Source organism: Tupaia chinensis, unplaced genomic scaffold (assembly GCF_000334495.1).
Source record: "Tupaia chinensis unplaced genomic scaffold, TupChi_1.0 Scaffold000687_1, whole genome shotgun sequence".
In the NCBI taxonomy this organism is placed as follows: domain Eukaryota; kingdom Metazoa; phylum Chordata; class Mammalia; order Scandentia; family Tupaiidae; genus Tupaia; species Tupaia belangeri.
Window position 1 is genome coordinate 1,249,167 of NW_006160210.1, and position 21,768 is coordinate 1,270,934.

Sequence of the window (21,768 nt, forward strand, 5' to 3'; positions counted from 1 at the left end):
CTGCTGAAAACATTTGATTTTCAATATTTTATGGTTTCTAAGTCTTTGAAAACAACATACTATACCTAATGAGACATTTGAGTTCATAGGTTCTTTGTTATTAAAAGGGATATCATCTCTCTAGAACTACTGACATTTAAAGCCAGGTTTTTGTGAAATGGTTGTTTTTGAAACTTCACTGAGATCGTATATCAAAAGAACCAGTTGCAGGCTTTTAAGATGGAGTGATTGTAGGTTTTTGTCTGAATGAGCAGACTGAATTTTTATTTGAGAAAGCTTGAAAATGTTCTCTTTCTTTAGTACAGACCCTGTGTACCAGGTGTGTTGAGAGGACACAGTAGTTCTTTTCTGTGGTATAGTAGTATCAAATGAGAACATATAAGAAAAAAATGTTAAGTATATAATAAGTGTATATTTTAATTTGTAGATGTGTATATAATATGTAATAGCTGCCTCATTTTTTTATCTTTACGACTTTAGAAATGTTCATAAGATAATTTAGTCATGACATTTTTCATTTATTTTAGTTCTAGTTACTTATTTTGTTTTCTTCAAATGATTAACATGTACTCTAAAGCAAATAGCAAAAAAATCCTTATATGGAGTTTCATTAAACTAGTTAAAAAGATATATAAAACTTGGCCAGCAGGTGGCATAATGATTAAGGCACTGGATTCCCATATGGCCGACTTCTGTTCCAGTTAGGACCTTGAGGCTTGAAACTCATGCCAGGTGTGTGTGCGTGCATGTCCAAGAGGAGACTGGAGAATGGAGAAGAAAGGATTGCGGGTGGCACGGTCATCCCCCCTGGGTGTGATTTCTCACTTTCTCTACGCCTCTCTCTGTGTCCCCAGCAAGTGCACGTGCTGTATAGCAAAAATCTGTCTAAAAAAACCCATACACATAACTTCCTGTATGTATATATGCAGTGTGTGTATATGTATATGTGTGTGTGTATATATGCAGTATATGTATGTATAATTTTTAAAAACAAAGAAGAACAATAATACCACAATAAAAAGAATACAATTTTTTAAAAAACTACACAGTATATTTATATGCTATTTGCAAAACATTTTCTGTGTATTGTATGTTATGGTTAATTTAGAGATTATTTATAGTTCATGGAAAGATATGCATAGGTTATGTGCAAATAGTACATCATTTCATGTGAGAACTGAGTATCCATGGATTTCAGAAACTACAGGTGTCCTGGAACCAACCCTCCACAGATACTGAGGGATGACTGTATGTGTGATCTGTGGGAGGAATTTAATTTGAATCATTACGGGAGCATTTACATAGACACACTTATAAAAACAAAGGATACATTCACTATGTTAATGTCAATGTTTTCATCTTAGAAAATGTAAACTAAAGATAAATTAGATCTAGGTTTTGTATTTTCCCAAATATCTATAAAATTTCTATCACTATGTTTCAGTTTAATAGATGATATAGGGCTTGTTCTATTATTGCTTCTCTTTTTCCATCTTGCTGTTTGAAGAAATGAAAGAATAGGAACCTTTGTGAAGAAGGACACCAGATATATGTAGATCTAAACCTGCATCTTCTCTGTGATCATTTCAAAAGTCTGTTCTTTACCTAGGGAACATATTTTAAGTTACACTCAAGCTTTCATAACTATTATTTTGAATATAATAATTGATTTTATATATATATATATATATATAAACATAAAATCATGTATATATATATCCTCCATTCTCCTCTCGGGATCTTGGGCACGCACGCACACGCGCCCGGCGTGAGTTTTAAGCCACCGGGTCCGGGACGCGAACCGCGGTCGACTACGTGGGAGTCCAGCGACATAGCCATTACACTAACTGCTGGTTCCCGATATACATATATTCTTTAAAAGACTTTTGAGTAGCTCTCATTTATACAATCAGGTGCAGTAAAGTGGGAAGAGTCACTTGACCTCTAGTTCTTTAGTTGTTGCCTGCCCCCCCATGTCTAGAATTCTTTGAAATGCTTCACCAACATGGTTTATTTATTTATTTGTTTATTTTTATTTTTTGAGAGATTTTTGCTATAAGGTGCATGTGCTCACTGGAGAAACAGAGAGATAAAGAGAGAGAGAATGTGAGAAATCACCTCTCAGGGGGGATGGCCACTCCACAATTCCATCTCCTCCATTCCCCTCTCGTGAGTCTGGGCATGCATGTACCTATGCCTGGCACGAGTTTTAAGCCACTGGGTCTGGGACTTGAACCACGGTCAACTATGTGCGAGTCCAGTGACATAACCATTACACTATCTTCTGTTCCCTATGATTTATTTATTTTAATAACCTCTATCATACTTACATATATGCCATTCATGTATTCAATAAATACTTTATTTACATATACTTATACCTATACTATGCTATATCAAAAAGAAGTGAGAACTTTCTAACTTTGAGGACCTATGTACTGGCATTGAACAATTAAGTAACTGAAAGGCAGAGCTTTGTTGGAATGGGAGGTTACAGATAATTAAGATGAGGAGGTTAGAATGATCCATGGAATAATTGATTTGAATTGACAACTATAGCTATGTGTTATATATTCTTTATTAATTTTATTTAATTTTTTGAGAGATATTTGCTATAGGGAATGTGTGTTCCCCAGAAAGAGAGAGTGAGATAGAGAGATACAAAGCAAGAAATCATCCCCCAGTGGGATAGCCACACCACAATCTCTTCTCTTCCATTCTCCTCTCAGGATTTTGGGCACACATCCTCCCCCCGCCCCCCCCCACACACACACACAGTGTGAATTTCAAGCCACCAGATCCAGAACTGAAACTGCAGTCAACCAGGTGGGAGTCCAGTACCTTAACCACTATGCCACCAGGTGAGAGTCTAGTACCTTAACCACTACACCACCTGTCCTTCCTTTATTAACTTTAAATCCTAAAAAGAAAAAAATCAAGTATATAAGAAAAATTAGATGTCATTCTGTGTTTCAGTCATTTTGACACACGTGAAATATAGCAGGAAATAAAACGGTGAAAGTATTTCCCATCATGGAGGCTACATTCCTATAGGAAATAAGGACAGCAGACAAGTAAAGACATAAACATATCATTTCAAACAGTGCTGTTATCAAGAAAAATAGGGAATTATTCAATGGTAGATTAGTCAAGAAGGCCATTCTGAAAATATGGTTTGATTTTTAAATACCTGAGTAAAGCAAAGCACAAGCCATACTAACATCAGGAAGAACATTCTAAGCAAAGAGAGATGTCAGTGTGAGCATCCTGAGACAGTGTTCCAGAAACCAGGAGGTCATGGGGCTGAAAGGGAACCAAGGACTTAAGAATAGATGAGTTTGGGAATTTAACCAGAGGATAGGGCATGGATGGTTTAGGAAACCACGGGGGATTTTGGATAGGGTAGAGACATGACCAAATTAAGAGCGAACATAACCTATCTCTTCTTAGAAGAAACCTCTGAATGCCTGGAAAGTTTGAAAGAGGGAGTTCAATTAGGAGAACTGTCATAATATATTCAGCAAGAGTCGAAGCAGTAATAACCCTAACCTCCGGGGATGATGGCCATGTCACAATCCCTTTTCCTCCATTCTCCTCCTAGGATTTTGAGGATGCATGCACACATGCTCAGTGTGAGTTTTAAGTGACTGGGTCTGGGACTCAAACCACAGTTGACTATGTGGGAGTCCAGCGACATAACCGTTATGCTATCTACTGTTCCCAGAAGCTGTAATATGTTTTAAGTTTTCAAAAACTCTTTTACAGATAAGCAGGCAATGGTGAACAAAACATAAGAGTTTTCTTTTCTTCTTTCTTTTAGAATTATTTTATTTAATTTTATTCATCATTATTACTTTTTAATTTTTTCCAGAGAGAGAGAGAAAGTGAGAAAGCAAACGGCCAGGTCCAGTACTCGAACTGTAGTCCAACACATGAGAGTCCAGCACCTTAACTACCATGCCACTTGCCAGTTCCACAAGAGTTCTCTACTTTTACAGAGATTATAATCTGGTCAGAGTAAACCAGATTATGTATAAATGAACAAGCAAATAATTTTTCTAAACAAATATTAAAGGATTAGGGCCAGGAGGTGGTATAGTAGTTAAGGTGCTGGACTCCCACATGACTGACTATGGTTCAAATCCCAGACCCAGAGCTTGAAAATCATGTCAGTCAGGTGTGTGTACCTGAAAGCCCCAAATCCTAGGAAAAGAAAGGAGTGTGAAGCAGTGTGGCCACCCCTAACCCTGGTGATGATTTCTCATTTTTTTTCTCTCTCTCCGTCTCTCTCCAGTGAGCACACATACACTATGGCACACACAAACAAAAAATACTAAAGGGTCAGAAAAATATCAAATATAAGCAGTAATAGTTCACTAACAGGAGAAGGTAAACATGGTAACAAAGATTAGGATAGCTGGCAATACGAGGGAGCCAAAATTGAAAGATAGAAGATCACAAAACCTTAATACTGATCTAGGTTTCAGCCTCAGCTTTCTAAATTTCTAATTATGTTGAAAGAAAAATTAATTCTAGTATAATTTTCCTTCAGTATTTCCTGAACTTTACTGATAGGATGATTCAACTAGAGACTCTATTAGAAATATAGAATCCTTGGTTCAAATCTGATTTATTAAGTCAGAATTTTCTAGAGAGAAGCCTAGTAATCTATATTTTTGGGATACTAACCTAGACCTTCCTGGGTTAACAAGAAGCATCTAAATAGGATGAATGACAGAGTGGCTTCCAAATGAAAAATATTAATAGTCTACTTGACCAAATTTTAACCTATAATCCTGCAATACATGTATTTTAATACAGATGTATTATGTATCACTAGTTAAATACAAGACCCATGTATTTTTATAAAAGAATAGATACAGGTATTTTTAAAACTCACATTTAAATAAATTACTTCATTGGTCGCATGCAAAAACTTCTGGAAGAAAGTAAAAGAAATGCCACCTGATGATGTTTTACTATATTTATGGGCTGTCCAGACCTAAAGAATGTGTTGTTATGTTTGTTTGTTTGTTTGTTTGTTTTGAAGGTTTTAACATAGGGAGCATGGAGAGACAGTGAGAGGGAAATCATCACCCTGGGGAGATGGCCACACCACAATCCCTTTTCCTCTATTCTCTTGGGATTTGGGGCACACATGCACATGTGCCCAGATTGAGTTTCAAGCCACTGGATCTAGGATTTGGACCGTAGTTGACCAAATAGGAGTCCAGCACCTTAATCACTATGCCACCTACTGGCCCTGGACTTAAAGGATTTAAATATTGTCTTAATTACTCTTCTCAAAGCTTCATGATACAAAATATGGGTATATAAGTCAAATGCATGCTGATATACTTATTCATTTTTTAAATATGAGGGCACCCTTCATGATGATTTCACATTTTTATTCTGTTTCTGTCTCTCTCCAGCAAGTACACATGCCCTATGACACAAACAAACAAAAAATACTAAAGGATCAGTAAAATATCAAATATAAGCTGAAATAGTTCACCAACAGGAAAAGGTAAATGTAACAAAGATTAGGATAGCTAGAAATAATAGCGAACCAAAATTAAATTTGAATAACCAATACTTAATTCTATTTATAATTTACTTTTGCCTACACAAATAGCATTGAGTATAGGGAATGAAGGATGGTATTTCCTTTTTTATTTGACACAGTTCAGATTTGTGTTATCATGTTCACTCTGTTTTCAGGGATGAGAAAGCTATCATACTAAATGAACTGTTGGTCTTTTAGTTAACACTGTAAATACAGTACTTTTTGGTTATTAACAAAATGAAGGAAGTTGCCCATAACTGTTTATTAGCAGGGAGTCATGAAATCTTCTAGCTGTAGAAGACAAAATGATCTTATCTGTCTTAAGTGTGTTGCCTTTTGATCTCATCTAACATTTAGAACAGTGTCATTTTCAGAGAAGAGGCTATAAATATGAAGGGTCTTCAAAAAGATCATGAAATATGTATGCTAGAAAAAACAATGCATGAGTTTAAAAAAAGTTTATACCAAAATATTTATATTTTAATCCATTTTCTACAAACTATTTGAAGTCTCCTAATAATTTTGTTTTTGGAGAGGTTTTTGCTATAGGGCACATGCACTCTCCAGACAGACAGAGACAGAGAGACAGAAAGCAAGAAATCAGCCCCCAGGGGGGATGGCCATGCCGCAATCCCTTCTCCTCCATTCTCTTCTTGGGATTTTGGGCACATACGCACATGCACCCAGTGCAAGTTTTAAGCAGCCAGATCTGGAACTCAAACCGCATTTGGCTGTGGGAATCTAGCGGTGTAACCATTATGCCATCTGCTGGTCCTAAGCCTCCTAATAATTTTGATTGATGAAAGATGAAATGGTAAAGATGTAAGAAGAGGGACCAGCAGATGGCATAATGGTTACACCGCTAGATTCCCACAGTCAACTGCGGTTTGAGTTCCAGATCTGGCTGCTTAAAACTTGCACTGGGTGCATGTGCGTATGTGCCCAAAATCCCAAGAAGAGAATGGAGGAGAAGGGATTGTGGTGTGACATTCTTCCTTGGGGAATAATTTCTTGCTTTGTGTCTCTCTGTCTCTCTAGTGAGCTCACTAGATGTGATGTCTTTCTGAACAATTATCTAATATTTTTAACTGATATTATTACAAATAATATTTACTTGTCACCCACCTATACCTCACACAGTACAACATCTAACTTCAGCTTTACTGTCTTAGTCTTTTCCTATTTTTTTTTTTTTTTTTTGGCATTGCTAACAGAAATACCTGAGTCTGAGTGATTTATAAAGAAATAGATGTTTATCCAGTTCTGGTGACTGGAAAGTCAGAAGAAAGCCAGGCTATAACGTGGTTGATGGAAGCACAGAAGATGCCAGGTACTTACAGAGAGAAAAGCAACTAGGATTAACTCTCTTTTATATCAACCAGCTCTCTAGAGATCTAACCCAATCACTTAAGGCTAGAACTTAAATGATGTTTTTCAAGACATCTTTAATCTGTCCTTCAGAGTGGTGCTTCCATGATGCAATCGCCATGGCCCAGTCATCATTTACTAGGTCTTACCTCTCAACATCACAATCTAAAACATGAAACTTTGGGGGACAAACCGTTATCCAAATCATAACACTAACAAGATGATGAGTTTGTATTATTAGTCCTGTTAGAAAGATTAAAAAGTACATCATGGAGGTCATGTAACTTAAGAGGGCCATGTGACCAAGTCTTGGTGCTCCATGATTTGAAGCCAATTTTGTCTGACTTCTAAGTTTTCTTTGCTACAGCATTCCTTCTCTTCTGGGCATATTGGAGCCTTAAGCTAAGTCTCTATGTTTGAAAAGCAAGGAGGACATTTTGCTTTCTACAACCAATGGCAGGATTTTATATAGCATTGCTTGTGCTATCAGGATGTTAGAGATTTATACATTACATGACAATCAATAAGTCTAACAGATACAGATAAATAATTCTTAAGTCAGTAGACATATACAATATATTGAAATTAAATAATTAAGTAACTGGATGGCAGATGTTGGGAACCACTGTTGGAAGACTGTTTGATTTAAGTAAGCCAAAAAGGCTGGAATGATTCATGTAATAATTGATTAGCATTGTCAACATTAGTGTATGCTCACATTTAGGTTAATATAGATGTAGATGATTCATAGAAATATTTATAGATACATATGAGTTAATAAGCACTCATTTATTTCCTTGCTTTGTCGGCTGAGAGGGTCTCAAAACAATGGTATCACGGTGGCATGGAACACACCTCACAGCCAGTTCTTGCTTGCTAATGCCATTGTACAGTAAAACCAGTGCTTCCTGGAAAAAAATGACTGATTCCAAGACTGATTCCCACAATAAGATCTAATGGGAATGGCAGTTTACTTCTCTGGTCATCTTCAAAACATTCATAACCTCATTGGGACCAGCAGTTAGCGTAGTGGCTATGTCACTGGACTCCCATGTAGTTGACCACGGTTCGCGTCCCGGACCCGGTGGTTTAAAACTCATGCCGGGCACGTGTGCGTGTGTGCCCAAGATCCTGAGAGGAGAATGCAGAAGGGATTGTGGCATGGCCATCCCCCCTGGGGGGGTGATTTTTCACTTTCTATCTCTCTGTGTCTGTCTGGCAAACGCACGTGCCCTATAGTAAAAACCTCTCAAAAAAATATTCATATCCTCGTCTAATCATGAGAAAAACAATAAATTAATCCCAGGTGAGGAACAGTTAGCAAAGTACCTGACCAGTATGCTCCCAAACTCTCCAGCTCATAAAATCAAAGAAAGCCCGAGCCCATCAGGGCCTCCACAAACATGAGAATAAATGTAATGTGGTATGCTGGATGGGTTCCCAGGACATGAAAAGGACATTAAGTAGAATGAAAGAAATCTGAACAAAGTATGGATTTTAGTTAATAGCCTGTCAATATTGGTCCATTACTTGTGCCAGATGTCCTGTGCTAATGTAATATATTTCTAATAGGGGGCACTAGGTATGAGGAATATTGGAATTCTCTTTACTATCTTCTTCTCTTTCCATTAGTAGAAAACTGTTCTAAATTTAAAAGTTTGTTTAGAGGGGCCAAAAGGTTGCATAGTGGTTGGGGCGCTGGACCCCCACCATGGCTTGAGTCCCAGGTCTGAAGGTTTGAAACTCATGCTGGGCGCATGCATGCCCAAAATCCCAAGAGGAGAATGGAAGAGAGGGGATTGCAGCATGACCACCACCACCCCCTACAAGCACATGTACCCTTTAGCAAAATTCTATCTTTTTTTTTTTTTAAAAAAAGTTTGTTTAGAAAATCCAAACAAACAAGCAAATCAGCCCATAATGGGAACTGTTACCAACCTAAAGGGTCAGTATCCTGCATGTTATACTGGTTCTCAAAGGTCTCCTCCAACGCAGAAACCACAATATAATACAAATAGGAATATTTCAGTGTGCCCGAAAGCTCCACCTCAGAAGTCATGTAGATTATTTTGTTCTCTTTACTACTTGATTTCTTTGATATTTTAAAAAATATTCTTATACAGAGACAGTAAAAATTCCATGATTTGGCAGCATGAACAGAAATGTACAAGCAGAAATGCTCTAAGTCATCATTCTCATTTGATATGAGACTTACTTAGTAAAATGTTGAGTGGGCAGAGAAAGTGCAAAAGGTATCAGCGAAGAAGATAAAGAAGATAAATGGAACCTGCCCCTTGCTGCTGACAAATCTGGTTACAGTTATTTAATGTACGTGATGCCCATAAAACACGGTGCAGTGGTGGAGGATGGCTGCCACTTACAATTTGTGCATCATCATTATGTCCCCGGGAGCTGTCAGCGTTGCCACTTTCATCAGCCTTACCCACACGGTACCGAGATGGTCTTGTCACAGAGGAAGTTATTCCTGAACTATTCTGGTCTCAGAGTGGTCCCCCCCTTCTTAACTGGCACTTTCAAGAGTATTTTTAGCTACTGAGAAAACAGTTTGGAAAACAATGGTGTTTGTTAAATCAAGCAGTCTTAGAAAGCCAAGTAACTTATGCTGAACTCTGATGGAGGCAAGTGCATCCACTTTAGGCTGGTTGTCTCTGTGTTCATATTTATTTGAGAGATTCACTTTGAAGCAATTGATCTTTTTATTAAAGAACTGGCTAAGTTTTATTTAAAGATTTATTTATTTTTAATTTTATTTATTTGTTATAATTATTCTTCAATTTTGATCAGAGAGAGACAGACAGAAAGGGAAAGTGGGAAAGCAAGCCACCAGGTCTGGGACTTGAACAAGGGTTGGCTATGTGGGAGTCCAGCATCTCTACCACCATGCTACCTGCTGGCCCCAGAATTGGCTGTTTTAAAATAGAGCACAAAGACCACACTTATGTTATTCTAGTATGTCAGCTAAGATGAGACACACTAGTTTTTAATGATTATGCTGTATATGCATACTTGTCATTTATTCATCCATTCAACAAAAATTTATTACATTAGTATATGTCAAATAATGTTTGGCCCTAAAAATATAGCAATTAACTAAACCAAATCCTTCCTGCCTTTATGGAGCACACATATTAAATATTTAGGAACTTTGGGACCAGCATTTGGCGTAATGGCTATGTCGCTGACTCCCATGAAGTCAACAGCGGTTTGAGTCCCAGACCTGGTGGCTTAAACTCACACCTGACACATGTGTGTGAGTGCCCAAGATCCTGAGAGGAGAATGGAGGAGAAGGTATTGCAGGGTGGCCATCCCCCTGGGGAGTGATTTTTTGGCTTTCTATCTCTCTGACTCTCTCTATCTTTTTGGCAATTGCAAGCACCCTATAGCAAGAACATCTCCCCCCACCCAAAAAAATTTAGGAACTTCAAAAAGTTCATGAAACAGTGAAATTAAAGTATGAGTTTACCTTGGTGGCAAAAATTTGAAATTTATGCATATATATATTTATATCTATATCTATCTATATCTATATATATAATTTTACCTGAAGGTAGATATGAACTCACCAGAGAGAAGTAGAAGAGAGAGAATGCAAGAGAGAAAGAAAGAGAGTATCATCCCATTGAGAATGGTCATGCTGCAATCCCTTCCCCATCTCTCCCTTGTTTGGGGATTTGGGGCACTCACGCACACACATCTTGTGTGATTTCTTTCTTTTTTTGTTTTGTTTTTAATGAAGATTCACAACCTTCCTGGAACTCTCTCTTTTTGTAAAAGAATTTATTTATTTAACTTTATTATCATTGTTATTATATTTTATAATTTGATTAGAGAGACACAGACAGAGGGAGAAAGAGCGAAAGTTAGAAAGCAAGCCACCAGGTGCAAGACTTGAACTGTGGTCAGCCACGTGGGAGTCCAGCACCTTTAACCAGCACGCCACTTGCCGGCCCCCTCTTGTGTGTTTTCAAGCCACCTAATCTGTGACTCAAACCACACAGTCAACCATGTGGGATCCAGTCCACATAACCACTAAGCCACAACTGACCCAGTTCTTCTTTTAATAATAAGCACTTCCCATGAACTTTTTCAAGACCTTCTACTTATATAATTTAGAAATAGAAATTTACCAATAACATCAACATATTAGATGAAAACCGATAGGTATCTGTAAAAAATATATTGATATCGATAGAAGAGGATGTTTGCAGTGTCGTAAAGGGAGTGAAGAACTTTAAAAACTTAGTCATTATCTGTTTTTTACTAATGGATAATGCAATAAATTAAAAGTATGACAGAAAAATGACTGCAATTCATGATTCAAGAAATTCATAAAGATAATCATTTTTGAACAAAGCACATTCAAAAAAATATACTGTCTTTCCTAACCCTCTGTTAGCATTTCTACAATACTTCAGTAAATTTGCTATTTGGCTACAAGCGTTATGAAAAACTAGGGGTGCAGGGCTTATTTGTCTACGTTACCAAATCTTATGTGTATTTTGTCCACAGTGCCGTATAGCGCAAAAACTCATTCCCAAATAGGAATCTATGGGAACTTTGAACTTAATGCCAAAATGTACCTGTGAGAACTGCCGGTCAATTACAATTTCAATGAAAGTGAACAAACTGCAATTTCAAAATCACCTTTAGACAATTTTGCATTTATATGCACATTAAATGTTCTGTAATGTTGTAGAAAGATCCGTGGAACTGGACATGTTTCAGAAAAGAAGATAAGGCTGAGAATGGGCACCCTTTGCCCCAGAATATCACCACGTGCTGAAATTGAAAGAATGAAAGTCCATGTTAACATGCCCAGACATCATCATCTTACTGTGGCTCTTTTAAACTCTAGATGGCTAATTTATATAGCTCTCTTATATATTATGTCTATCTTTATTTTAATTTTACTGAAAGAGGTATTTCACCCCAATCTCTTTGCTGAGTTTGTTGTTAATGACTGAACCTGACAAATACTTTAAAATAAAGGATTTGCCTAAGGTCAGCAGGAGGCATGGTAGTTAAGACACTGAACTCCCATATGGCTGACTATAGTTCAAGTCCTGGACCTGATGGCTTGAAAATCATGCTGGATGTGTGTGTGTACATGCCCAAAATCCCAAGAGGAGAATGAAGGTAAAAGGACTGTGGTGTGGTCACCCCTCCTGGGGGATGCTTTCTCACTTTCCCTCTGTCTGTCTCTAGCAAGCACACACACACACACCCTATGACAAAAAATCTAAAAAAAGTTTAAAAGATACAAGATAAGGTTTTGTATATATAACCTTGAAATTTTACCATCAGCAACATTTTGTACATGCTTACTATCTGCTACTCTGTTGCAGAGACTGTTCTAGGTACTAGGAATTCAGCAGTGAAAAATCTGAACATTATCCCTGCCATCAAAAACGTACATTGTAGTTGGGGTAATTGAAGAAAAAAAGCATATATAGTATGTCCAATGGCAAAGTACAAGGGCTAAGGAAAGAAAATGGAAAAGCAGAGGAGCAAAGGCAATGTTTAGGTGAGAAGAGATGAGAGAGTGGCAGTTGCTTGCTAGAATAAATAGAGTAGACATGAAAGATCTCGTGGAGAAATTCATGAGAGGTGAAGGAGAGACACCCAGGGCAGAGGCACTTCTGAATTCCAGATACAGCGTCATTAGGCAGGAAGGAGTGGGTCTGGACTATGGGACAAGCAGAAATCCTGGAGCAGAGGAGGTAGGAGGAGGGAAACAACGTGCCTGTTTGTGGTGGCCTGCAGTTTCACATCTGGGTTTACTCTTTTGTTTTTATTTTTCTTTTGGGGGAAGGTTTCTGCTATAGTGCATGTGCTCTTGCCAGAAAGACAAAGAGAGACAGAGACAGAAAGCAAGAAATCACCCCCAGGGGGATGACCACACTGCAATCCCTTCTCCTCCATTCTCCTCTCTAGATCTTGGGCACACACGCATACATGCCCAGCCTGAGTTTAAGCCACCGGGTCCAGGACTCGAACCGTTGTCGGCTACATGGGAGTCCAGCGACATAGCCATTACACTATCTGCTGGTCGTACATCTGAATTTACTCTTGAGAGAGAGGAGCAGTGAAGGGCTTTAAGCAGAGGAGTGACATAAGTTTGTCTTTATTTTAAAATGATCAACCTTTCTTTCCACCCCACTTTCACGACACTATTGGGTTTGACATACTGTTCTCTGACATGTTCAGGCAGTCTGCTGAGTCAGGTGTTCCCTCTGGTTTGATTACATTTTCTGAGGACCAGAAACATAAACAAAGCATGACAAACTGTAGGATGTGATTTTGTGTGAAAATGCTAGAAATCAAAATAGTGAGAAATTATTAATATATATGATTTCGTCTCAGTAGGTATCTGTTATTATCAGATAGGGCTGTTCCTCTGATTATAGACTACTCACTATGGCTGAGAGATTTTCCATCGAAGAAATATGTACACACTATTCATTAGCCCATGATGGTCTTTCTGGCTTTCATAAAAGCTAAAAATCGTAAATGTAAAGGTCATCTACATTAGAAAAATATTAGCTGACACCTTTTTATTTTGTCAGAGAGTCTATACATTTCTCAGCTGATTGATAAAAACAGATGTTGACTAAAACATTTAGACATATTGTGGATTTAAAATATCCAGATATGCCCAAAATGAGATATATTTTCTTTCTATTTTCATGAGAAAACCAGTCATATAATACCATAGCAGATAGTAATAACTATAAATAAATAAATAAAATACCATAGCAGAACACCATAAGTGATTGAGACCTGTAATGAAATATTTGGGGGAAATGGAAATGAAGGAAAATATTTCTTTGACTTCCTATTGATTTCAAGATATGCCACATGTTTACTAACATATTTTAAGGAAAAGTCTCACTGTATTGAATATGCAAACCCACTAATGCTTATAAACATCATTACTTTTAATAGAAAATAGTAAATTAGCCAAAAGAGCCTTAATGTTGTGGAAATCTACTAATATAGACAATTATGTATTTGTTAGCGTAATAGGATACATTTTAGAGCATCTATACATTTTAGTAACAGAAGATACATAAAGTCATTAAAAATGTCTTTATTCTTTTTTAAAAAAAAGTCATTTATCTATATTTCCAAACTTGATGGAGAAAATGAGGTCTTAAGATTCTATGTTATTGTAGTTTATAAGAAAATCCTCGGGATATTTAGCTAATACGTGTTTGTAAACCACTTCCTAATCTTTAGAAACTTAGTAAAATTGTTATCAGATTTAAAAAATTAAATTGTTTGGGATTTCTAATTGTACTATATTCTAAAAATGCCAATGTATACATATAATCACAGAGCAGGTTGTAAAGTCAGGGCTCTATTAACCGTGCAATTCTTTGTTTATGCTATTTTTCAGCCCCCTCTCCAGTCACCAATGTGAAAAAGGGGAAGATTGCAAAAAACAGCATCTCTTTGTCTTGGCAAGAGCCAGACCGGCCCAATGGAATCATCCTGGAGTATGAAATCAAATATTTTGAAAAGGTAGGACTAACAGAATAAAAGTGTCCTTTCTCCTTTTTTCTTCCATTTTAGCTACTGCAATTATCCAATTTGTAGAAGAGTAGGTACAATTTTACACGTAAATCAATGACAATTGATTGTGCAGTCATGATTACAGGGGCTGGATGGAGACAGGGAGCATTCTAGTCATGTCCTTCTCCTGCCAAATAGTTTGCAGTGGCTGGATACGACCATATAGTGTAACACTGGTGCAAGCAGATTTTCCAACATTAAAGATGAAGTCATACAATATTTTGAAAGTGTTGCAAACACTTAGGCTGTTCATCTTCTGTAAAGACTCCTTTGGTCTATCAGGAAAACCATGCATATGTGGCCTGTAACTCAGAATATTATACCTGCACAGTTACGAAAGTGTGGACAGGGGCCCAGCAGAGGGTGTGGTAGTTAAGATGCTGGACTCTCACATGGGTGACGGTGGTTTGAGTCTCAGACCTGATGGCTTGAAAATCACATTCCATGTGTGTGTGTGTGTGCTTGCTCAAAATCCCAAGAGGAGAATGGAGGAGAAGGGATTGGAGTGTGGCCATCCCCCTTGGAGAGTGATTTCTCACTTTCCCTCTGTCTCTCCAGTGAGTCTTGCACCCTCTGGCCAAAACAAAACAAAACAAAACTTAAAAGTGTGGGCAGGTAACTTTCAGTAACAGATGATTAAAATGTCTGTTGATATTTTCCGTTATTTGATTTCTTCTTTTTCCCTGAGTTGTCTCTTAATTCATCCTTCCGTATTTTACCTTAATCCTTGTTGACACTTAATGGTAATGTTCATCACCTTCCTTTCTACTCTGAATCCACAGCCAACTGAGCTGTTGTTAAAGGAATCATAAAGCTGGAAGTTAAAGATGAGCTTATAATTTCTAAAGCTGGACTGGTGTGGAGTGCTCAGTTTTTTATATGTCTACACTGTGTATATATTTATTTTTATTAACAGATTAATAGAAGTCAATTATTACTACTATCACATGCTAGTAGTCACTCTTGGAATCACTTGCTATTAGCATTACATGTAACAGAGCATACATAGTGATATTATAAGATATTTTGCAAAAAATGTTACCAAATACGTTATTCACCAAAAATGCTCTAAGAGAATAATTCTGAGATGGTTGTCTTGAAATATGGTATATAGTGTTCTTTGACAACAGAAAGGGAGTTAATCATGTAGAAGACAATTACATTCATATTCTTCACTGATTCCTGTGTCTTTGAGATTAGTAATCAAAGCATTTCAGATTCCAGAGGTCTACCATTTAAATACATACTATATCCAAAAATAAGTTGCAAAATTACATTTTAAGTTTAGTATTTGATTTTTTGTAAACTTTATTACTCTATACTAATGTGAAGCTATGTTTTATATATATATATACATATAAATATATATATAAATGCATGCCCAATATGCTATAAATATCCTAAACTGCTAAGTTTCCAAATTTTTCTTTGAATTACAGTTGATTTTAAAATAATTTGAAATGCATAATAAAATTTTTTTTAGTGAGATCTCTGCTATAGGGCATGTGTGCTAACCAGAGAGACAGAGAGACAGAAAGTGAGAAATCACCCCTTGGGGGAATGGTCATGCCGGAATCTCTTCTCCTCTATTCTCCTCTAGGGATTTTGGCTATGCACATACATACATGTGGCATAAGTCTCAAACCTCCATGTCTGGGACTTGAACTGCAGTCTGCCATGTGGCAGTCCACTGATGCAACCATTATGCCATCTGCTGGTTCTCATAATGGAACTTTAAAACAACTAAGTACCAAAAGCTATGTCTGAATGTATATATCTTAGATGACATAAATCTCAGCAGCAGGAAGGCTAATACTCTGACTAGGACATACTGGCTTGTGTTGTTTTCTTCCCTTGAACTGATAAGCTGGACCAACTGCTGGCTTTCTTTTTTGTCCTTCAGGACACCATCCTATTTCATCTTTTTCTTCACCCAGTGAATAACCTTTCATTGTTTTTACTGCTACTTTCTAGCATGTGTATAAGAGCAAAAATGTATCTTTTTTTTTTTTTTCTTTAAGTTGCTGCTCCTGTTAGAACAAAGAGTTACTCATCAAATGGTATGCAGAAGTTCTTTGCTATGTATGTTCCTTCTAAGGAATTGGAAGCATGTTGTGGAATTATTTTCTTTATACTTCAATTTCTTTTTTGAATTACACTTATTTCAGTACAATTTGACCTTATAATTGATGGTTTATATTTAGTGGTGCATTAATACATTCTATTATCTGCATAACTCAAAGTGAGAAAAAAAGGATTTGGGAAAAGGTTTCTATGCATTTCCTCAATAAATTAATAACAAGTTGCCATGTACATGCTTAAGACGCAGCAAAATCTTTACTTAATATAGTGTTTGAAAGGAAATTATTAACTTCTTTTGGTCAGTGTTTTCCTTTTTACAATGAAGATATTAATTTCCAGACTTTTTTGTTGAGACAAATTACTGGGCATACCAATATAAAAAAAGGTTTTGATTTTTTTCTTTTTTTTTTTGAAGACTTGCAGGGAAAAAAGGGATAATGAGCTTTTATACTATGTATTGAGGCGGGGGGCCCTGATAGGTTTCCAGAGCTCATTTTGAACCTTTGGAGTGACACCGCCATTTCATTGGATGGCTTTTGGCCAGACACAGGTGGCAAAGCTTTCCAGGGCACATGCACTTGCCAGCTGGCATTTCTGCCTGTGATTGCCCTGCTCTAATAGAGGTCACTGGGCTTCACTGCTCCTGCATGGTGATGGGCCCATTGCCATCTCTTAATTAAAGGCAGAGGCAAAGGGAAGCTGCCCCTTGGCAGGGTGTTTGCCAGCTGGCTCTTTCTGCTGAGGCCCTCTTTCTCACTGCATGCGAACAGTGTTTGCTAAGCAGCTGGGGAATGCAGCTCCTTTGCTCAGCTGGGGCACAGAGGCAGCACAGGGACTGCCCTGGCAAGGACTTGGCAGCCAGGTGGCCGTGGGTGTTGAAGACGTGTAGACACAGTTTGCGATGAAGAAAATTAGACTATGAGAACGAGTTAAAAGAATGGGACACTACTAGATTTCGAAAGATAGTTAGGCCATGCACAAGGTATAGTCAGTCATTGGTTTTGATGGCTTGCGTAAATGCTTTGCTAAATTCCTGATAATATAGTTCTCAGCTAATTTAGAAAGACAAACTGCAATTAGAACCTAGGTTTAAAAAAACACAAAACTGTTAAATCGCACTGATGTGATTTTGTAATTTAAATTAGACTCATGTAATTTTGTGCAACTGATATTAGATCATAGGTTCAAGGAACAGCATTTCAGTTTCCTTGTAATTTTTCTTTATTGAAAGTAGCAATTTGTAATAATTACACAGAACATATGTATTGTACCTTCAATAGTTAGGATTTATAGCCATGTAATCTTTTAAATTTTTTTACACTTTTCAGTGAAAGAATTTACCATTATGCTACAGAATAGTCATCAAATTTACTTAGAACTTATTCTTTTGGGGAGCTTATGCTTGGCCTATGTATACTACTTTGTATACTATTGTACACTATTTCTTTATTTCTTTCTTCTCTCAATACACTGGATAAATAATCTCCTCTACATGTTAAAGAAGAAGAAACTGAGGTTCAAGGTTGTGTACCTACATTTATAAACCTCTTTTTTTAAAAGTCCTTTTTTACTTTTCATTATAAATATTGATATTTTGGCCCAGCAGATGACATGGAGGTTAAGGTGGCTGAATCCCACATGGTCAACTTCAATTCTTGGCCCCAGTAGCTTGAAAAACATGATGGATGCCTGTGTGTGCATGTCCAAAACTCAAGAGGAGAATGGAATAGAAGAAGAATGTTCATCCCCTGTGGGGTTGCTTTCTCACTTTCTCTTTCTCTTTCACTCTGTCCAGCAAGCACACATGCACTATAGCAAAAAACTTTAATAAAAAATTCTAAAAAGATATTTGATGTACAAATCATATAAATCAAATATACTAGTATCTCATACTTTTGAATAGATTTTTCTCTTTTTGCCAAGTTAAATTCCTTTTTATTTTTTATTTTTGAGAGGTTTTTGCTATACGGCACGTGCACTCACCAGAAAGACAGAGAGAGACAGAGAAATAGAAAGTGAGAAACCACCCCCAAGGGGGGATAACTGTGCCGCAATCCATTCTCCTCTTGGGATCTTGGGCATACACACACATGTGCCCAGCATGAGTTTAAACCGCAGGATCTGGGACTCAAACCACGGTAGACTACATGGGAGTCCAGTGACAGGCATTGGGCCAACTGCTGGTCCCAAGTTAAATTCCTTTTAAACAAAGGAAAATATCAACAGACATTTTAATCATCTGTTACTGAAAGTTACTGCTACCATCATAGCCAAACTGGGAAGTATACTAGTGAGAAATAATATTTTTTAGAAAAATAATAAATAATATTATTAGATTTATTCCTGATCATTTGCAGGACAGCTCATAATGATAATAGTTTATAGATATTTAAAAAAAAACACATCAAGAAATGATCTGCTTTTTTACTGTTATATGCCTGGCATATAGGAGGGGTATTAGATTAGGTAACAGAACAGTGAAGAAATTGAAAGGTATTAATAAAGTTTTGTAGTATATAGCTCCCTACTTAGATTCCTTTGCAAAACTCTAACAAAATTTCCTAACCATTTTAAAGATTAGACACTTAAATTAACATGTGCATTAAAAACTGAAAATCAATCATTTGCCTAGAATGAATCAGAAAGTCTATTTCAACTAGAAATGAGACCACGCCTATTTATAAGAATGAAATTTGGATATATTTATGTCTAAGATAATTTTATATGTTTATGTTATGAGGAATGGCAAATTGCTTTAAAAGAATGTTTGTTAAGTTGTATAATCGGGACCAGCAGGTGGTGTGGTGGTTAAGGTGTTGGACTCCCACATGGCAGACCATGACTTGAGTCTGGACATGGTGGCATAAGAGTTATAATGGGCATGTGTACATGCATGCCCAGGATCCCAGGAAGAGAATGGAGAAGGGATTGTGGCATGGCCATCCCCCTGGAGGGTGATTTCTCACTTTTTGTCTCTCTGTCTCTCTGTCTCTCTCTTTTGTGAAACAAGTGTTCTATAGCAAAATAGCAAAAACCTAAAAAAAAATGAATACAGAAAAAGAAACAATCAAGGAAAAAATTAAAAATTATGAAAACTAAAATATGTATTTTAGTTTACTATTTTCATATATTTTACCTCATTGTATCTTATAATGTCTCTGTAATGAAACCTATGCAATATTTTCTATCCCAATTTCATAGGTAAGGAAGCTGAAGATAAATTAATTGGGTTGTCAGAAAACTCATGGCATAGTTTTGAATAGAAAATATGTGATGACTTTTCCGACAACCAAATATAAATGGACCAGATGCATCTTAGCATGTGATTTCAATGTCCACAATCAAGTCAGTGCAGTTGCTTCAAAATGATAATGAGGAGTTACAGATAGTTAGTTTAAACTTTTGTTAGAAGTGAAAATATGCAGTCACTATTTATTTTAGCTTCCAAAACTATCTATCCTATGTTTTTCCTATTCCATTTCCATTTGGTGCTTTGCTTATACCTCACAAAATAGGAATTTACTTTTTTAAGAGTTTTTTTGCTATAGGGTGTGTGCACTGGCCAGAGAAAGAGACAGAGACAGTGAGAGGGAAAGTGAGAAATCACTCCCCCACGGGGATGGCCATGCCACAATCCCTTCTACTCCATTCTCCCTGGATATCGGACATGCACACATGCAACTAAGGTGATTTTTCAAATCACTGGGTCCAGGACATGAACAGTGGTTGGTCAGGTGGGAGTCCAGTGGCATAACTGCTATACCCTCTGCTGGCCCCAGGAAATATGATAAAGAAAAAGTTATAAGTTACGGTGTTTGGTGTTTGCATATTTTTCTTTAACTCTCTCTTAAGACTCAGTGAATTGAAATTAAAGTGCACCAGGGAAGTACCACTTTCTTTTCTCAAGCTCTAAATAGAATTAGATACCTAATTTGCTAAAGATTTAAAGTGTGAGATTTACCTGGCGGTATCTGAGATATTGTCAACTTTTCTCTATGAGTAGACAGCATGTTAGATATGTGTAAGTAAAATATTTCTGAGGAAGACATGCACACAATAACAATACTCAAATTCTATAAAATAATCTTCTGCAAAACTGTACCTTTGAAGTTGTAAAGTATGTTTTTTCATTTTCATTTTAATTTTTTTCCAAAAGCAAGTATGTTTGATGAGTATTGAGTTGAGATGGCACCCACCACCCTGGGTTCTAGAAAACACTTGAGGATTCTAAGATGTACAAGGTTTTTATAAGATGTTTTTTCCCCTGAAGCATTATATTTATACTAACAGAGTCCTCTGGTTTCTATTTCATTTTCTGCCTATGAGTCTAAGTTCTGTGGTCATTAGTCATTCATTTGTTGACTTTTTTTTTTATTTGTATGTACACGTGTAATTCAAGGACCAAGAGACCAGCTACACAATTATCAAATCTAAAGAGACAACTATTACTGCAGAGGGCTTGAAACCAGCCTCAGTCTATGTCTTCCAAATTCGAGCACGTACGGCAGCAGGCTACGGTGTCTTCAGTCGAAGATTTGAGTTTGAAACCACCCCAGTGTGTAAGTCATTTTAATTACTGTCAACTCATGTCTCTGTAATGGTTACCAGAAAGGAGTCAGTGGATCAATACCCTCCCTGGGCATTCTGTCAGTCTCACTCTCCTTCTCTCTCCCAGGCATGACCCTGTCAGGTGGGAAGCCTCTGTCATGCTATTAGGGTAGGTTGACGGGTTAACACATTGGTCCCTGCTCCTCATTGCGTTTAGTCTTCTGGAAAAGAACTCTATAAGAAATGTTTAAACTTTGCTTTTAAAGACTTTCTTTCCACTGCTGCCATACTTTATTGAATTATTGCCATTTCTTTTTTGCTTGTTTTATTGAACTGTGCTACACAGTTCAGTCTTTCTATGAAAATTCCACATGGAGCTTTCTTTTGCATTGAGATTGGCGAGAGAGTGGTGCTTTTAGGAAGCAATCTGATCTTTTTTTTTTTTCCCTCGTTTAAATATCTGGCAGCTTTTAATTGAGAATCTAGAAATGTTTCTGAAGCACTCTTTTGGTGCTGTGTTTCTCTCCCATAAAATAGTGTAAGACTTTTTCCTCTTTAACTTCAATAAAATATTTAGATCACTTATGTGTCCTAAAGAAAACAAATT

The 21,768-nt window shown here is 36.9% G+C and overlaps 1 protein-coding gene across 8 annotated transcripts in view; it reads left to right on the plus strand.

Annotated features, from left to right (window-relative positions):
- Window positions 1–21,768, plus strand: part of EPHA5 (EPH receptor A5) — a 421,001-nt gene that overhangs the window by 289,012 nt on the left and 110,221 nt on the right. For all 8 annotated transcript variants that reach the window (XM_006160483.2, XM_006160485.2, XM_006160484.2 and 5 more), the window contains 2 exons: window positions 14,356–14,480; window positions 21,013–21,172. In XM_006160483.2, the coding sequence (XP_006160545.1) occupies window positions 14,356–14,480; window positions 21,013–21,172 (285 nt within the window). The remainder of the gene's footprint in view (window positions 1–14,355; window positions 14,481–21,012; window positions 21,173–21,768) is intronic.